Here is a 13,534-nt window from a genome sequence, read left to right on the forward strand (position 1 = left end):
TCTTTCATACTTTTGAAAAAAATGACCAGTAGACTACAAAGATTATTCACAGTCTGTCAAAGTGACTCAATGTTCTTCATTGTGTTTAACTAAGAATTGAATGAATCAGTACCTGATAAGGTTGATGTGGCAACTCTCAGCATATGAAACCACAAGTAGGGTCCCCACGTGAGCGTTGTCTGTAACAACAAAATAGTACCAACGTGTAGAGCTGTATGTTAAAGATACACAGTAAGATATGCAAATGCTCAAACAGACGTGGAACAAAATCTGCAATGACACCTGTCTGCAGCTACCACATATTTTTGCTTTACAGTAAGTATAGACCAGGCATACAAGATAGGGAGCCACCATTTGTGTAAGAGCAGGTGGAGTTCATGGAGCTCGGCCTAGGCGTGGATAAGGGCCAGCCTGCAGCATACTGGGAAGGATTAAAGTGCTGACTACAGGTAACACTGTAGCATGTGCATGCTATAGGTCAAAGTACCAGGAAGAACAAGTGGATGAGGTCTGCTACACACAGCAAGAAACAGTCTCAATCCCACTGGAATAGCCCTGTGGGAAAAAGCCCTAGAGAGAAGAGGGGTCCAGGAAAGCTAGCTGATAATCAAAAATCATCTACACCAAGCTCACAAGCAATCCATCCCAACAAGCAGGAAGTCAGGCAGAAATGCCAGCAGGACTGTGTCAATAAACAAGGAGCTCCTGGCCAAACTCAGCTGTAAAAAGGGAATATACAGAAAGTGAAAGCAGGGACAGGTAACACCAGAGGAATATAAAGCAGCCTGAGCATTCAGAGACAGAATTAGGAAAGCCAGAGCACACCTGGAGTCAAATCTAGCAAGAAACATAAAAGGCAACATGAAGTGTTTCTGTAAATACGTAAGTGGCAAGAGGAAGATGCAGGCCTACTGCAGAAGGGGGCAGAGGCTCTGATGACACAGGACATGGAAATGTCTGTGGTAGTGAAAACTCCCTTCATCCCACATGTCCTTGTACAACTGAACTTCAGAAATCCAAAGGACAAGGAGAAAGGTGTGGTGTAAAAAAGACAGTACAAGAGGATCTGCTTCCAGCAAACTGGACAGAAGTGTGTTTGTGAACCCGGATGGGAAGCACCATTACTAAGATGGTGAAGGGACTGGAACATCTTCCACATGAAGGAAGGATTTGAGAGGTAGGGCTGTTCAGCGTTGAGAAGGCTCTGGGGAAATCTCATCCACGAGTACAATCTGTCAAGCAAGAAGCTCAAGCTGGCAAGCAGAATTAAAACAGATGCTATGTATTTTTGGCAATGGATATGGAAAATGTCCTGCCAAGGTAAAAGTGTAAGCAAAACCAGCTGCTAGCCTGCTTACACAAAAGCACCTCCAGCTTGTTGATTACGTACGCAGTTGGCAGACAAGCTAACAACAATCATTTCTCAATTTGTTCAGTTGAAGAACTCAAGAAAAGTGCTGGAAAAGCTCGTTGCCACAGGTGCAAATAATGGCATCGACAAGCTTTTGTACAGTCCTTCATAACAAGGTGACAGGGTCAAAAAGCACTCACACAGCGTGTAGGACAAACAAAAGCCTGCTGTGCAGCAGTAAGTAAGAAGCTACAAGAGCCCCTTTAATATTTAAGGATAAAAAGAGAAGCTGAGCTTCAATATGACAGAAGTGAATCAGACAGAATATTCTAATGTCCTACTGCAGTACCACAAACACTAAATCTGAGTCTCTGCAGGCACAGAGATGCTTTCTATTTCTACTATTCCCCCACCACAATTAAAGAACAGTTTGCTATGTTAGAAGTAATTCTAAGTTCAACTTTGTACAAACCTCTGCTTCCTACAACATGTGTCTATGGCCTAGCTAGGTTCTTTGCTCAGTCCAGTATTTTTGTGCCAGTCCTGGTAATTCAAAAAAAGGAACATTCTTTCAAGTGTCTCAAAAGGTAATATAAAGCCAAAAGAAACCATGTAATGAAATTTCAACAGTAAAAATGAAATGGCTTGTAGTGTAAACACCACAGAGAACAAGCAGGAGAACATGCGAACACATCCAGCAGAAATAATTCTCCTCTGTTTTTTTCTTGCTTCCTCAAGGTAAGTTTGGGCAGCTTCTGACAGAAGCTCAGATACCTAAGCAAGAAAGGCAAATGTGAGGTGAGAAGAGGCACTGGAGAGAACAAGAGCCTTATGGGTCATAACATAAATGTTATGCAAAAGCTGAATATAAATTAATACTACTAGATGAGGTATCTTTAATTCCTTGAATGACGCTGGAAAATGATACCAAAGTCAGTTCAGTAAGAACTGCACACCCAGATGTCATATATCTTTTTTGTCTAGAGAAGCCTTAATGTTCAGTGTAAACAAAACAAGAACATATAACACTGTATTTCTTGAATGGAATGCAGGAGATTAGTTTAATATGAGGGAACAATATTTCTCCTACCGTCATTCTCTTAAGTATATGTTTCTTCAATGCTTGACTATACTATCTTTCTATCCAGATATAATTTTGTTTTTTAAAATTAAAAACATAATGGTTATTTAGAGTTGATTTTACATTCCATAACACCCTAATGCACAATTCTAAAACTCAGCTATAATATAATCTGCCCAAGTCCACGTACAGAAGGTGTTAGTGCACTGCATCTTAAGTAGGAATTAACGTAATGAATTCATCCACTGGTAAAACCAAGAGGGCTATGATTCAGCAACAGCACGGTATTGTTTCCTAGTATGGTGTAAGGGAGCAGACACACTCTGCTGAACTTCTGAATATGCCATAGAAACCATCCACATCCATATTTATTTTTGTCAGTTTCAGTCGCTAATAACACTTCCTGAGCTTTCTGAAGAATGTAGCTTTGCTGCTTTGTTCTTTGTTAGGTTGGTTTTGTTTGCTTTGTTCTCGGGTTTTTTTTTTTGTTTGGAGTGTGTGCGTTTTTCCTCAGAGTAAATAGCAAAAATAAAGAAAAGAATCATTTATTATTTAGGAAAACATATATATATGTTTTATGAGTTAAACACTGCCATTATTTACTGTGTCAAGATGCAAGTTTAATGAGTTTAATTACTGATGGACTAGTCACTGGTATAACAAGTTCTTCACTGAGCACAGCAGGTGAAACTGCTACCACGAGCTGGTGAAATCAATATTGAGGAGCATCAAAAAAAGCATCTATCCTATGATGAATAGCAACTATTTGGTCACTGACTGTTTTTCCTCCCTCAATCTCAAATTCTTCAAATAAAATTAGACTTTCAGAGTTCTCAATAGCATAAAATAATGGCTTGGGGTTTTTTTGCTATATGAAGTTGAGCTCCTTTTAACTAGAAGATATCAGAATAATCCTCCTGTAAGAATATCTTTCAATCTTTCCAACAAAGTTAATCTGTTCTGGAGCTCTATAACTGAAATGTTCTGAGGATGAACGCTAAGGTTACAATCAACAGTTGTATAGTTGCTTAGAGTTGCTCTGCAAAGGCGTTTCTGCCCACTCACCTAATAGGTGAGGGCAACAAAGTGGCAATCCAGGAATAAGCAGAAAGATTATCACTAGATCCCCTTAGAGAAAGGTTTCAGAGGACAGAATCAAAGGAGATTTACAGTATAAATTACATTTTTTGATAGATGATTCAGTTATGAACAAAGCATTTACAAACACTAAAGAAGCAAAGGGGAACACTATTTAATAAAAAAAATACAGTTATCTTAAAATAATAAATTAGAAAAAGGTAGTAAGCATGCCCTGCATTTTGGATTCAACTCTCTCTTAAAAAACCACCACAATAGACCAGACACTGGTCCAGGAACAGCAATGAACTGAACGCTGACTTACAGAACAGTCAGAATCACTGCTTCAAAGCAAAACTTAAGACTTATGAGAATTAATTTCATTTTGGGTGGCATCAGCCCATCACACCGACATATTTAGTTGTCATATCATCAGCGTACATACATGTTACTTTGCTCAGTACCAAAGACATTACCATTGTCTGCTTAGCTGTACAGTGTAATTAAACCAAGGCACAGTTACTGAAGAAGTTTCTTTACAACACAGCAAAATGTTTGTTTCTCTACAACTCACTCAGAAGCTGCTACCACGCCAATACCAGCAGAGCTTTGAATTTTCATGATTTAAAGTTTCTATTCCAAATATTATGTGCTTTTTCTAAAAATAAATTGGTCCAGGAACAGCTATTATTTGCAACATACTTTTCTGTATCCCAACTGAGATAACAAGTTTTAGACATGCTGGTCCCAGCAAACTGACTACTTAATTGCTTTTATAGAAATCCTACAATAAAAACATTTTCAAGGCAGCTGTTGGCTAAAACATCAAAGCTCAGCTTGGACTAACATTTCTTCAATTCACTGGCTCAGTTGGGATACACGAAGCATTCAGCAGATAAGGTAAACTTCATTTAATGGCAACCCTTGGTCTAATCAAGTTTATTCTGCCAAGGTAAAAAGCAATGCTTAATAGGGCATACTGTGCTCCACAGTAAAGTACTCTGCTTTAGAAGGTTATTTTATTATATATTAAAAAAAAAGTAATAAAAATTAAATATTTCATGAAGTATAGTGGAATAAAGCAATTTTAACTGTACCATACAATATGCTTTTTGGTATTCAGAATAAAATTCATATTAGGAAAGTAGGAGTATGATCACACACAAATCCTGGCAGTTGTGAATATTTGAGGACTTTTTAGTTAAGTGCCCATTTGCACTTCTGTGGCCTCACAACACATACACCAAGTCCTGCAAGCCTCTCACCATGCTAATGCAGTGAGATTGTTCTACTGAGGGGATATGACAGAGAAATTACACTGATATAGTCCCTTCCTTATTATAATTAAAAAAAAAACCCTGTAAATATCTATGGACATCTGACAGAACCCTCATTGTGTGGAACAGATCTGAATCTGAAGGTACATCAGTGTTACTGTAATATTCAGTAAATTTCACAGTTCTTGCACTTCTAGAGTAAACCCTTAGGGGGAAGAAAAAACAACAACAGCAACAAAAACCAACAATAGTTTCATATCTATCAAGTGTTTTTAAGTTAAATATATTTATTTTCAATAACTAATTAGAAAAAAAAATCAATTTTCAATGCTTCAATTAATTTGTAAACTTGACATGCATTTTTATGCTGATACAGCTGTTCTCAGGCTAACGTTACTTTTCTTTGTATACCAGAAAGAGGTACCAATGCCATCAGTCCATCCAAGACTGAATGCAACAGCTTTGTACATGAACCCCTCAGAGGCCCAATCGCAGCACTCCATAGTCTCATAGCAGTTCAATCCTCAAACTATTACTTTTTCATCAGGCTAAATTAATTTTACATAGAGATAAAAGGAGAACTGATTGACAGTTCCTCACAGAGCAAAGCCCTTGTGGCCACAACACTTCTTCAGAGGAGAACAAGCAGAAAGTCAAACTCTCCTGAATTCCCTCTCTTTTGCATCCTTGGGAAGGATGCAAACAGAAAGTAATACAGCAGCAAGTCATACATTAAATAGGAAACTTTGAACGTAACATTCCTTAATTGTGGATTCCCAAACTGTGGTGCACAAGCCATTTCAACAGCAATCCTTATGACAGGTAGAAAACAGCACCCGTTTCTGTGTGTGCAAAGACTCTTATCTGAAGCATAGGAACAAGCAGCTCTAAACAGGCGTTTGCCTCCAGTGCACAAGCAGGCTGGCTGCTGCACAAAGCAGCAACCCCCAGCCACTTGACTGTACTCAGCACATGGGGAAAGATCCAGCCAATTTCCAGGACCCCACTTCAAGCTCAATACAGGCAATCAAGGCCAGAGAAGGCCAGGAATAGAGGCAGGCAGAGAACAGGACTGTATACTCAATTTGTGGGAAGACAGAACTGTAGGAGGATAGAAAAGAAATAGTTGGGATATCAATTTGTGGGGCTGTCAAAAAAGAAACACAAGACTGGGGATGTGGCAAAACTTCTCAGAAATACTTCTGAGATTTCTCAGTGCTTAGAAACAATTGAATTAACTGAATCTTTAATACACCAAATCAAATTTGTGACATCAAAACTACAAGAAAAAATGCAAGCAGTTATCCAATAAAACAGCATGCAGAAAAGTACCAAATGAAATACTTACAGGATCTACAGGAGGCAACAGGTCTTTCTTCTCTTGTTCATCTTCCTCTTCATCTGTGCTATATTCTTCCATTGTTTCTCCACTTGCAAAGTGAATAACCCTCCTTGGAACTTTCTTCTTTTTTCCTATGACACCCAGCTCCACATTCTCAAAGCCTCTATCTCCATTTGCAAGTTGCTACAGAGAAGAAAAAACAGAAATTACCTGAAGTACACTTCTACACAGTACTACACAGTAAGCTGCAAAACTGGACTTTTCCCTCAAAAAACTTCACAATATGTTTAAGAATTTAAATTGTTTAGAATATACAGCATCAGCATTAACTGTTAGTAGAAGGGAAAAAGAATACTTAATTTAGTAGGTAAGGATGGATGAAGAAGAGAAGTGTGGGTTTGTTCTTCCAGCTACTGAATACTACAGAGCAGTCTTCAAGTCTTAGAAAGCTTTACATCTAGTTCAAAGGCCACTCTGTAATTCTTTAGGATAACAGCTCTTGTTGTCAGAGAACTTTAGTAAGTTTTGTATTATATTGTACTCTTCATTTTAGTAGAGCTTTTAAGTACTCCTGCAACAAATGCAAAAGCTCTTTTGAAAATACTTCTGTCATACAGTGAAGAACACAGAAGGTAGGAAACGTTAGCCAGTTGCTTTTCATGTACCAGGCAGGTTTTTAAAAGCACACGTATTGTAGGAGCGTGTCATGAGGAACTTGGGGAAGGAAATGTATGCACGCATACATAGAATTAAATTGATGTAAAATAGACATGTTCCAATTTTTTATTACTTGTGTATATTTAACCTGAGAAGCCTTCACAGATCACAAATCAAAATTATTAGTTAAAATATGTATTTTTTAACACACGGTGGTAGGATTACCCTTAATCCTAAACACAGCGTGGCTTTTCCTGTCACTTCTGCTGGGTTCACCAGGAAATCCAGCAAGCATAGTGCAATGGGATAAGTGAAGGCAGGAGGGCAGAACTGCTTCCTTCATTCCAGGCAATGGATTTTTCTCATGCCCAGAAAAGAGGGAGGGAACACACCGATCACGTGCCAGGCCTGACGATGCGGAGAGGGAGTACACACATTCATCATTCCTTCTAGCCCTCATACTGCAGCTTCAGAAAACTGCAAGTCATTTTGGCCTCCTGCAGCATTTCTTTAGCTACCGTGGCATGTTCTGTGTATGTTTCTGGAGGAAAGAAACAGAATGAAGTGGCAGGATGAAGTTTTCAGTGAATCCAGCTGAAATGGCATTACGTCTCCATGAAGAACCACAAAGCTGGCAGTCCTGGGCCTAGTGCACTCTCTCTGAGTTTCATTCCTGGGAATAGCAGTGGTAGAACAGCAAAGCTACAGAAATCTGAGTGCTGAGAAAGTGGAACAGCCTGAACACAGGGAGCATCCTATGTACTGCTGTGAAGGCAGGCACTGCTCACTGCAAGTTGGTTCTGTGTTTTTTGGAGCACAGAGCACCACAGAATTGGCATCTTATGAAAATTTCACATTCTTTTATTGGCACAGTACAATGATTCCATTTTTCATGGTTAGCTGCAGTACTGTAAGAGCCCTATTTCGTATAATTATTTACTGTGAACAATAATAGCAAGCCTCACTACAAGCTCCTAGAAATCTTTCTGCTGATTTTGATTCATTTAGCTCAAATACTTGAAATATCTTTTAGCTCAGAAAAATAGTGTAGTACAATTTTAAAGTTTAAAAGCAGGCTTTAATTCACTGGCTATGGAAGCTGTACACTTCTCAATGCATCCTGTACCCCTCTTAGGCTACGTGTGGTAAAGAGCTCAGCACAGCTGGTGCTGCTACAACATTTTGGTCAAATGTAGTCCAGCACAAAAAAGAATCATCAATGGATGATGAAACATTTTCCTTGCTAATCTGGTTTGAAGACCTAAATGTATTTAATAAAATAAAGCATATCAGCTGTTGCTTTGATTATTACAAGGGCACAAACCTAGGTGTCACTGAGACAAATGCCACAGTCATCACTGTGGCATTTGTCCTTTTAATTTTTACATGCACAACATCAACAAAAGCCATGTCTCCCAGTTGCGAGCAGAAGCCCAGCATCAGAACATTTTATTTCCATTCCCAACAGCATCTACTCAAAAATGTGGCAACACAGACCTAATCTTTAATTATCACCTAGACTCACTTTATAGCCAAACAACAGTATCTTCTGATTGAGGCCTTACACATTTATTTTCTTTTTCCAGTGCAGGGAGCTGTCATGCAGATCACCCTTCATGTGCAGAGCTCTGGTCAGCTTGTCATCTCATTTTTTCCACAGGCCTATCCCCACCACCACGTTACATAGGTCCTGAAAGCCCCAGTATGTAGCATAATGTAAATAAATACTATGCAAGCATTTACTTTGGTTTCCCTTCTACCAGCTATTAAACATGGGGCTAGTTATCTTTGTGCATTCTACATGCTAGAGCTTTAGGTGTGAAGATGCTCTGTGAACTCTGTCCTGCTATTTTCTTCTCCAAATGGCCCCTGGAAATTTTAATTCACTTTACAACCCTCACACACTCCTCTCCTTTTGGAAGTTACATCCCAAAGCCGTTCCTTGTTACTCCCCTCATCCCCTCAAAACCTCAATTTTTGGCAGAAGCACATAGAGCAGGGAGCACTTCAGCTGTGCTGGTACAATGCCCAGCACCATGGGATCCCAGCCCACAAGCAAAATGCCAAAACAAATAAACTGCGATTAAGAATTAAGTGTATGAGGACACCTGCAGCTGGTGGCACTCGGTGTAACTAACACAGGACAACGTTAACAACCTCAACTTTTGCTAGGGAAAGAAAGAAGAAAAGCAAATAGGAGAGCAGACCACTCACTCTGTCATCCTCCAGTCTGACAATCAAACCCTCCAATCTGGGGGTCACATACTGAACTTTTGATCCAAAACACACAAGTCTGTGTCACCTGCACTCCGCCAGAAGGGCTGGCAATTGATCAGTTCACAAAGAGCTGCCGGCCTGACCACGCTAGTCACTGGGAGGCTGTAATAGCAATCAAAACGCGGTCCTGCCCGTGCTATCCCGCTTCTGCCGAGCTGGGGAGCGCCCTGCAGGTCAAAGTCCGCCCGAGCCCCGGTGCTCTGACACCTCGGCTCTGTCACTGACACGCTGGCTGGCAAAGGGAAGCCGCCCTGATCCAATATTTATCAGGCAATTTGTAAGGCGCTGTTCGCCCGTGAAACAGAAGACGCGGGGGAGGGGGGGGGGGGGTGAGCGTGCCCGCGCTGCAGGCGGTAACTACAGCGCACCGAAGAGCAGAGCCGCTCCGGCTGCTGCCAGTACGACCACCGGCCCTCCCGCCGGGCTCTGCCACGCACACCGCGGCCCCGCCCGAGCCCCGGTGACCCCGCTCACCTGCTCGGGCTCCATGGCGCAGGCGGCGGGTGCGGGGCTGGCGGCGGGCGCGCAGTACAGGGTGATGGCGGACAGCCCCTGCTCCATCCTCCCGCCCGCCGCGGCCCAGGGAGGCGAGCAACCGGGCGGCGCCGCCCGTCATCACCGCCCGGGGGGGCGGGGCGCTGAGCGAGGGCCGCTGGGGCCTGGTGCGCCCCGCCGCGCTCCCGCCTCTAGGCCGCTGCCCGGGGGCTCGGCGCGGGCCGCACCTCGGGCGCTGCGTCCTTCAGCTGCACTTAGAGCCAGGAGGGAGCTGGCTTCTCAGGGCCAGGCTGAGCTCCCCCAGCCTGCTCGCTCTTCGTCCCCCTCACATCTGCCTGGCCGCCCGCTGGATCAGCGGGAGGCTGAAGTCTCAACCGAAGAGCAGGATTTCACCTCAGGTGTTAAAGCATGCAGTCCTCCCAGCTCAGCTGCCTGTGGATGAACTATCACACCTCACAAAAAAAATGGCAAATTCTGGAGCTGGGGAAAAGGCCCCACCTCGTGCCTTTTAGGAGAAAAACAAAAATACCCCAGCAAACCTAAGGGTATCCTAGTCCCTGGGATTTGTCTCAGTGAGAAAATAAGCAAGCAAGGAAAAGCATTTGCCTTCACTTAACTGGTTTGCTCCAATGAGCAACAGCAAAGTCTTCTTTCTCCTAACTGCATGCTGAAAGCTTTACGCTACTGCTAGCCACCTTAATAACAAGGGACCAGAACTGATCTAAAAAAAAGCACATCAGCCACTGCCAAGAGGGACAGAACAAAGGCTTCCTCCTCTGCATGTGGAAGATCCTGTTTACAGAATTAAGGAATGAATGAATCACTTTTTCAAGTTTGGAGTTAGTGGCTGTAACATGCTCTTCCAAGGAGCCATGGCCTGTAGTATAGATAGGCTCTCAGAACATGTCTTAGAATTGCAGTTTCTCAGAAGAGAGCTGTCACGAACTAAACCCATCCTTCTCAATAGCTGCAATGAAAGAATATAAATATTTGAGCTGCCAGAGTCATCCCTGTTCCTTGCTAGGTTGAAAACAAAGTTGCATCAAACCTGTTCCTCTAGTCCTGTGGGTAGGACTTTCCATTAAAGAGCAGCAAACTAAACAAGCATGCACTGAGAATACAAGAATGATTGTTCCACAGCTGGTGAGGGTCTTCTAAATACAGAAGAGCACAATCAGGGCTTGCACACACTTTGACATGCATCATCCCTCCAAAAACAATAAACATATCAGAAACCTGTTTCTACATTAATGTGCCCTAATAAGTACATACCTAAGCTTGATAACATGCTGTAACCAGAGGGTAACCAACTGTAGGGATGTCGCTGATTTTAAAGTAAGGATGCGCAACTAGAACACAAATATAAGGAGTTAAGCGTATTTGGTACATTGCTCTCTTAGCCATTAGCTCCTCCTAGTGGCATTGTCCAGGCACTACAATTACCTGTTGACCCGAATTTAGATTTAGCCACTTGTCCAGACAGTAAAACATCAGATACATACAAGCAGCCTAACAATAAAATGATCTAGTGCTGACACTTTCTAACACTTTTATAAAGCCCCTCACATTTATGTAATTAAGAATACCCAGCCAAAAGAACAGAGTACATTCCATTGTGCTCTGCAGAATTCACATTTTATTTCCCACACTCTTTAAAGTGTTCTCCTATAAAGCTATTGAAGTGTTTTATAGACCATTTCCTAAAATCAAACAAAAAAAAATCTTCAGGCAGTTGGTTCCTAACAAGCTCTGAAGATTGTCCTGCTCAACATAAGAGTTCACCTATGTGTAATTGGCAAGCAATAGTCTGTTGTTCGTTTATACCAATAATATACTTTGGAAACAACAAATCACACATCCAACATCAACAGAACTATTGTCCAAACCCACCCTTGCCTCTCCTTGCTCATCCAGCTAGCAAGAACTCTATTCCTGTACAGTAGCAGCAGTGGTAATATAGAAATTCTTTCTAAAGACTAAAGCTAAACATGCACAATAAAGTGAAAATAGGAAGAGTTAACTGCTAATAACGTGACAGTCCAGCTGAGTCTGTATGAAAGCATAGAGCTTCACTGTTCATTCTCAATATGCCTATTCATGTACGATTTCCATCAACAGCATTCAAATTAACTATCCACTATCCCCTAACTGTGTTGCAAACCAAGATTTATTTTCCAGTCTCTGCTACATGGTTTTGTATATTGTATTAGTTTTTATTGCTCATGAACTGAAAATACTATAAAAACAAAGCTTCTGTAAATACATACCATTTAAATAGCTGAGAGCAGCACCCACACAAGCTCGTGATACAGAAATATTCATTGTTCTGTTGCGCTTAAAATACTAGGATCCAACTTAAGCAGTCCTTTCAGGCTGCATTTTAGGCATATGAATAGTGTCATAGTGAGTGGCATATCTACAGATTTTTCAGCATCATCTACAGGTAAGAATACATTTGCCATTAATAGTGCAGAAGATAGTTCCACATTATAGATTAAGTTACAGCACATCTTATATTTTACTAGCAGTAGAGGATTTCTGTAGGAAATTATGCTATCAGCTGTGTTAGCTGCCACCTTTTCAGACAACTGACATTAACAGATGGAGTTTTAACTTCTGTATTTATTTTTTAACAATTATCTAGGCAATATAAAGGGGAGCATTTACAACCCCAAGCACTTCGCAGTATATTTAAATCCATAACACACTCTCCGTCCTAAAAATAAGGATTAAAGATCTTACCATATTTGCTCAGACATCAAATTTTAACTTAGCTTATGAAATACCTGTAGATTCCAACCATTTCAGATCAAGCAGTGGATGATGTAAGATATTAAGACCAGAATGTGGCTAAGCTGGGGTAATACGGTCTGTCAGATACAGCTGTTTTTGTTTCAAGATGAATACCAGCACAAAAATCTACGATATATTACTATCTTCACAAAAGAACAGCAGTTTAATTGGCAGTCTGTTGTGAAGATTATCAAGCTGTCACATATACTAAAGATATCTGCATACGCACATTGTTAGTTGCTTCATTCTTTATGTATAGGGAAAGAACAATAGAATTCTGAAGAACAAAATTCTGTGCAAAACTAGCACACTCACCTTCTTCAAAAATCTGAGCAGCAGCAGCACTTTTCAGATGGTGAACGAGTTAAACTGTATATGCCAAAGAGTTATAGCAGTAATTAGAAACCAAATTAAGGAAGTCTCACTGCATGCTCATAAATGATCATTATGAAAGAATTGAAAAAATAAGACATTCCTCTGTTTATAATTAATTTTATTTTACAGTATATCTGTGACTTTTATGTACTATAACCAAAGATCAGGGTTGTTTACAAATATAATGGCTGCCATTTAATGTAAACAATTAAAAAGTGTCTCTAAATATTAAAATTTTACATCATTAAATTCAATAACTTTGTGCCATCAGGTATTAGTGGAGAGGAACTAATTTAAGCAAAAATAGTTTTCAGAAATTAAATGTAGAAACTGAGAAGCTTGAATAGCATTTTAAAAGACCACTCTGCCCATCACTGTAAAAAGGAAGAAAGCAAATTCTTTCACCGAAGTTGCAACTAATAGTCAAACAAGTCCATCTTTAAGGCTTCTTCACATATTATTGAATCCCATCATGCCTTTCATATTCCCAGCAGCACCTTGTTGGAATTGTCTCATCATTGACTGCAATCCTGCCATGCCACCTACAGAAAATAAGCGAGAACATGTGTTAATTAGTTTTGAAACACAGATCTTGCTTCAAAAGCACGTATGCTGTAAATAGGCCATTTCAGTAACATACAAATGAAAACCCAAGACTCAACCAGGCTTAAATAGCTATCAAAATATAGGTATCTGACAAAGTAATTGCAGGAGGATCTACAAACACAAGGCTCAGAGTGGATTTTAACATGACCTTTGCATTAAAATCTCAACAAAAGAAAAAAACTTCAAGGAGTTATCACTATCAG

The 13,534-nt window shown here is 40.6% G+C and overlaps 1 protein-coding gene across 3 annotated transcripts in view; it reads right to left on the reverse strand.

Annotated features, from left to right (window-relative positions):
* The window catches only part of LOC136059130 (signal recognition particle subunit SRP54), a 29,146-nt gene that overhangs the window by 3,471 nt on the left and 12,141 nt on the right, over nucleotides 1–13,534 (reverse strand). The window contains exons 1-3 of one of the 3 annotated variants that reach the window (XM_065753103.1): nucleotides 9,537–9,699; nucleotides 6,135–6,311; nucleotides 113–179 (exon numbers count right to left, since the gene is read on the reverse strand). The exons of 1 other annotated variant lie outside the window; for it this stretch is intronic. In XM_065753103.1, coding sequence (XP_065609175.1) covers nucleotides 113–179; nucleotides 6,135–6,311; nucleotides 9,537–9,623 — 331 coding nt within the window. In that variant the 5' untranslated portion in view covers nucleotides 9,624–9,699. Of the gene's footprint in view, nucleotides 1–112; nucleotides 180–6,134; nucleotides 6,312–9,536; nucleotides 9,700–11,594; nucleotides 13,268–13,534 lie in introns of those variants that run through there. One more of the 3 variants, XM_065753094.1, reaches the window with a different exon arrangement.

This window comes from Cyrtonyx montezumae, unplaced genomic scaffold (genome assembly GCF_038088225.1).
Source record: "Cyrtonyx montezumae isolate F1298 unplaced genomic scaffold, pur_monq_1.0 scaffold_10, whole genome shotgun sequence".
Classification (NCBI taxonomy): Eukaryota; Metazoa; Chordata; class Aves; order Galliformes; family Odontophoridae; genus Cyrtonyx; species Cyrtonyx montezumae.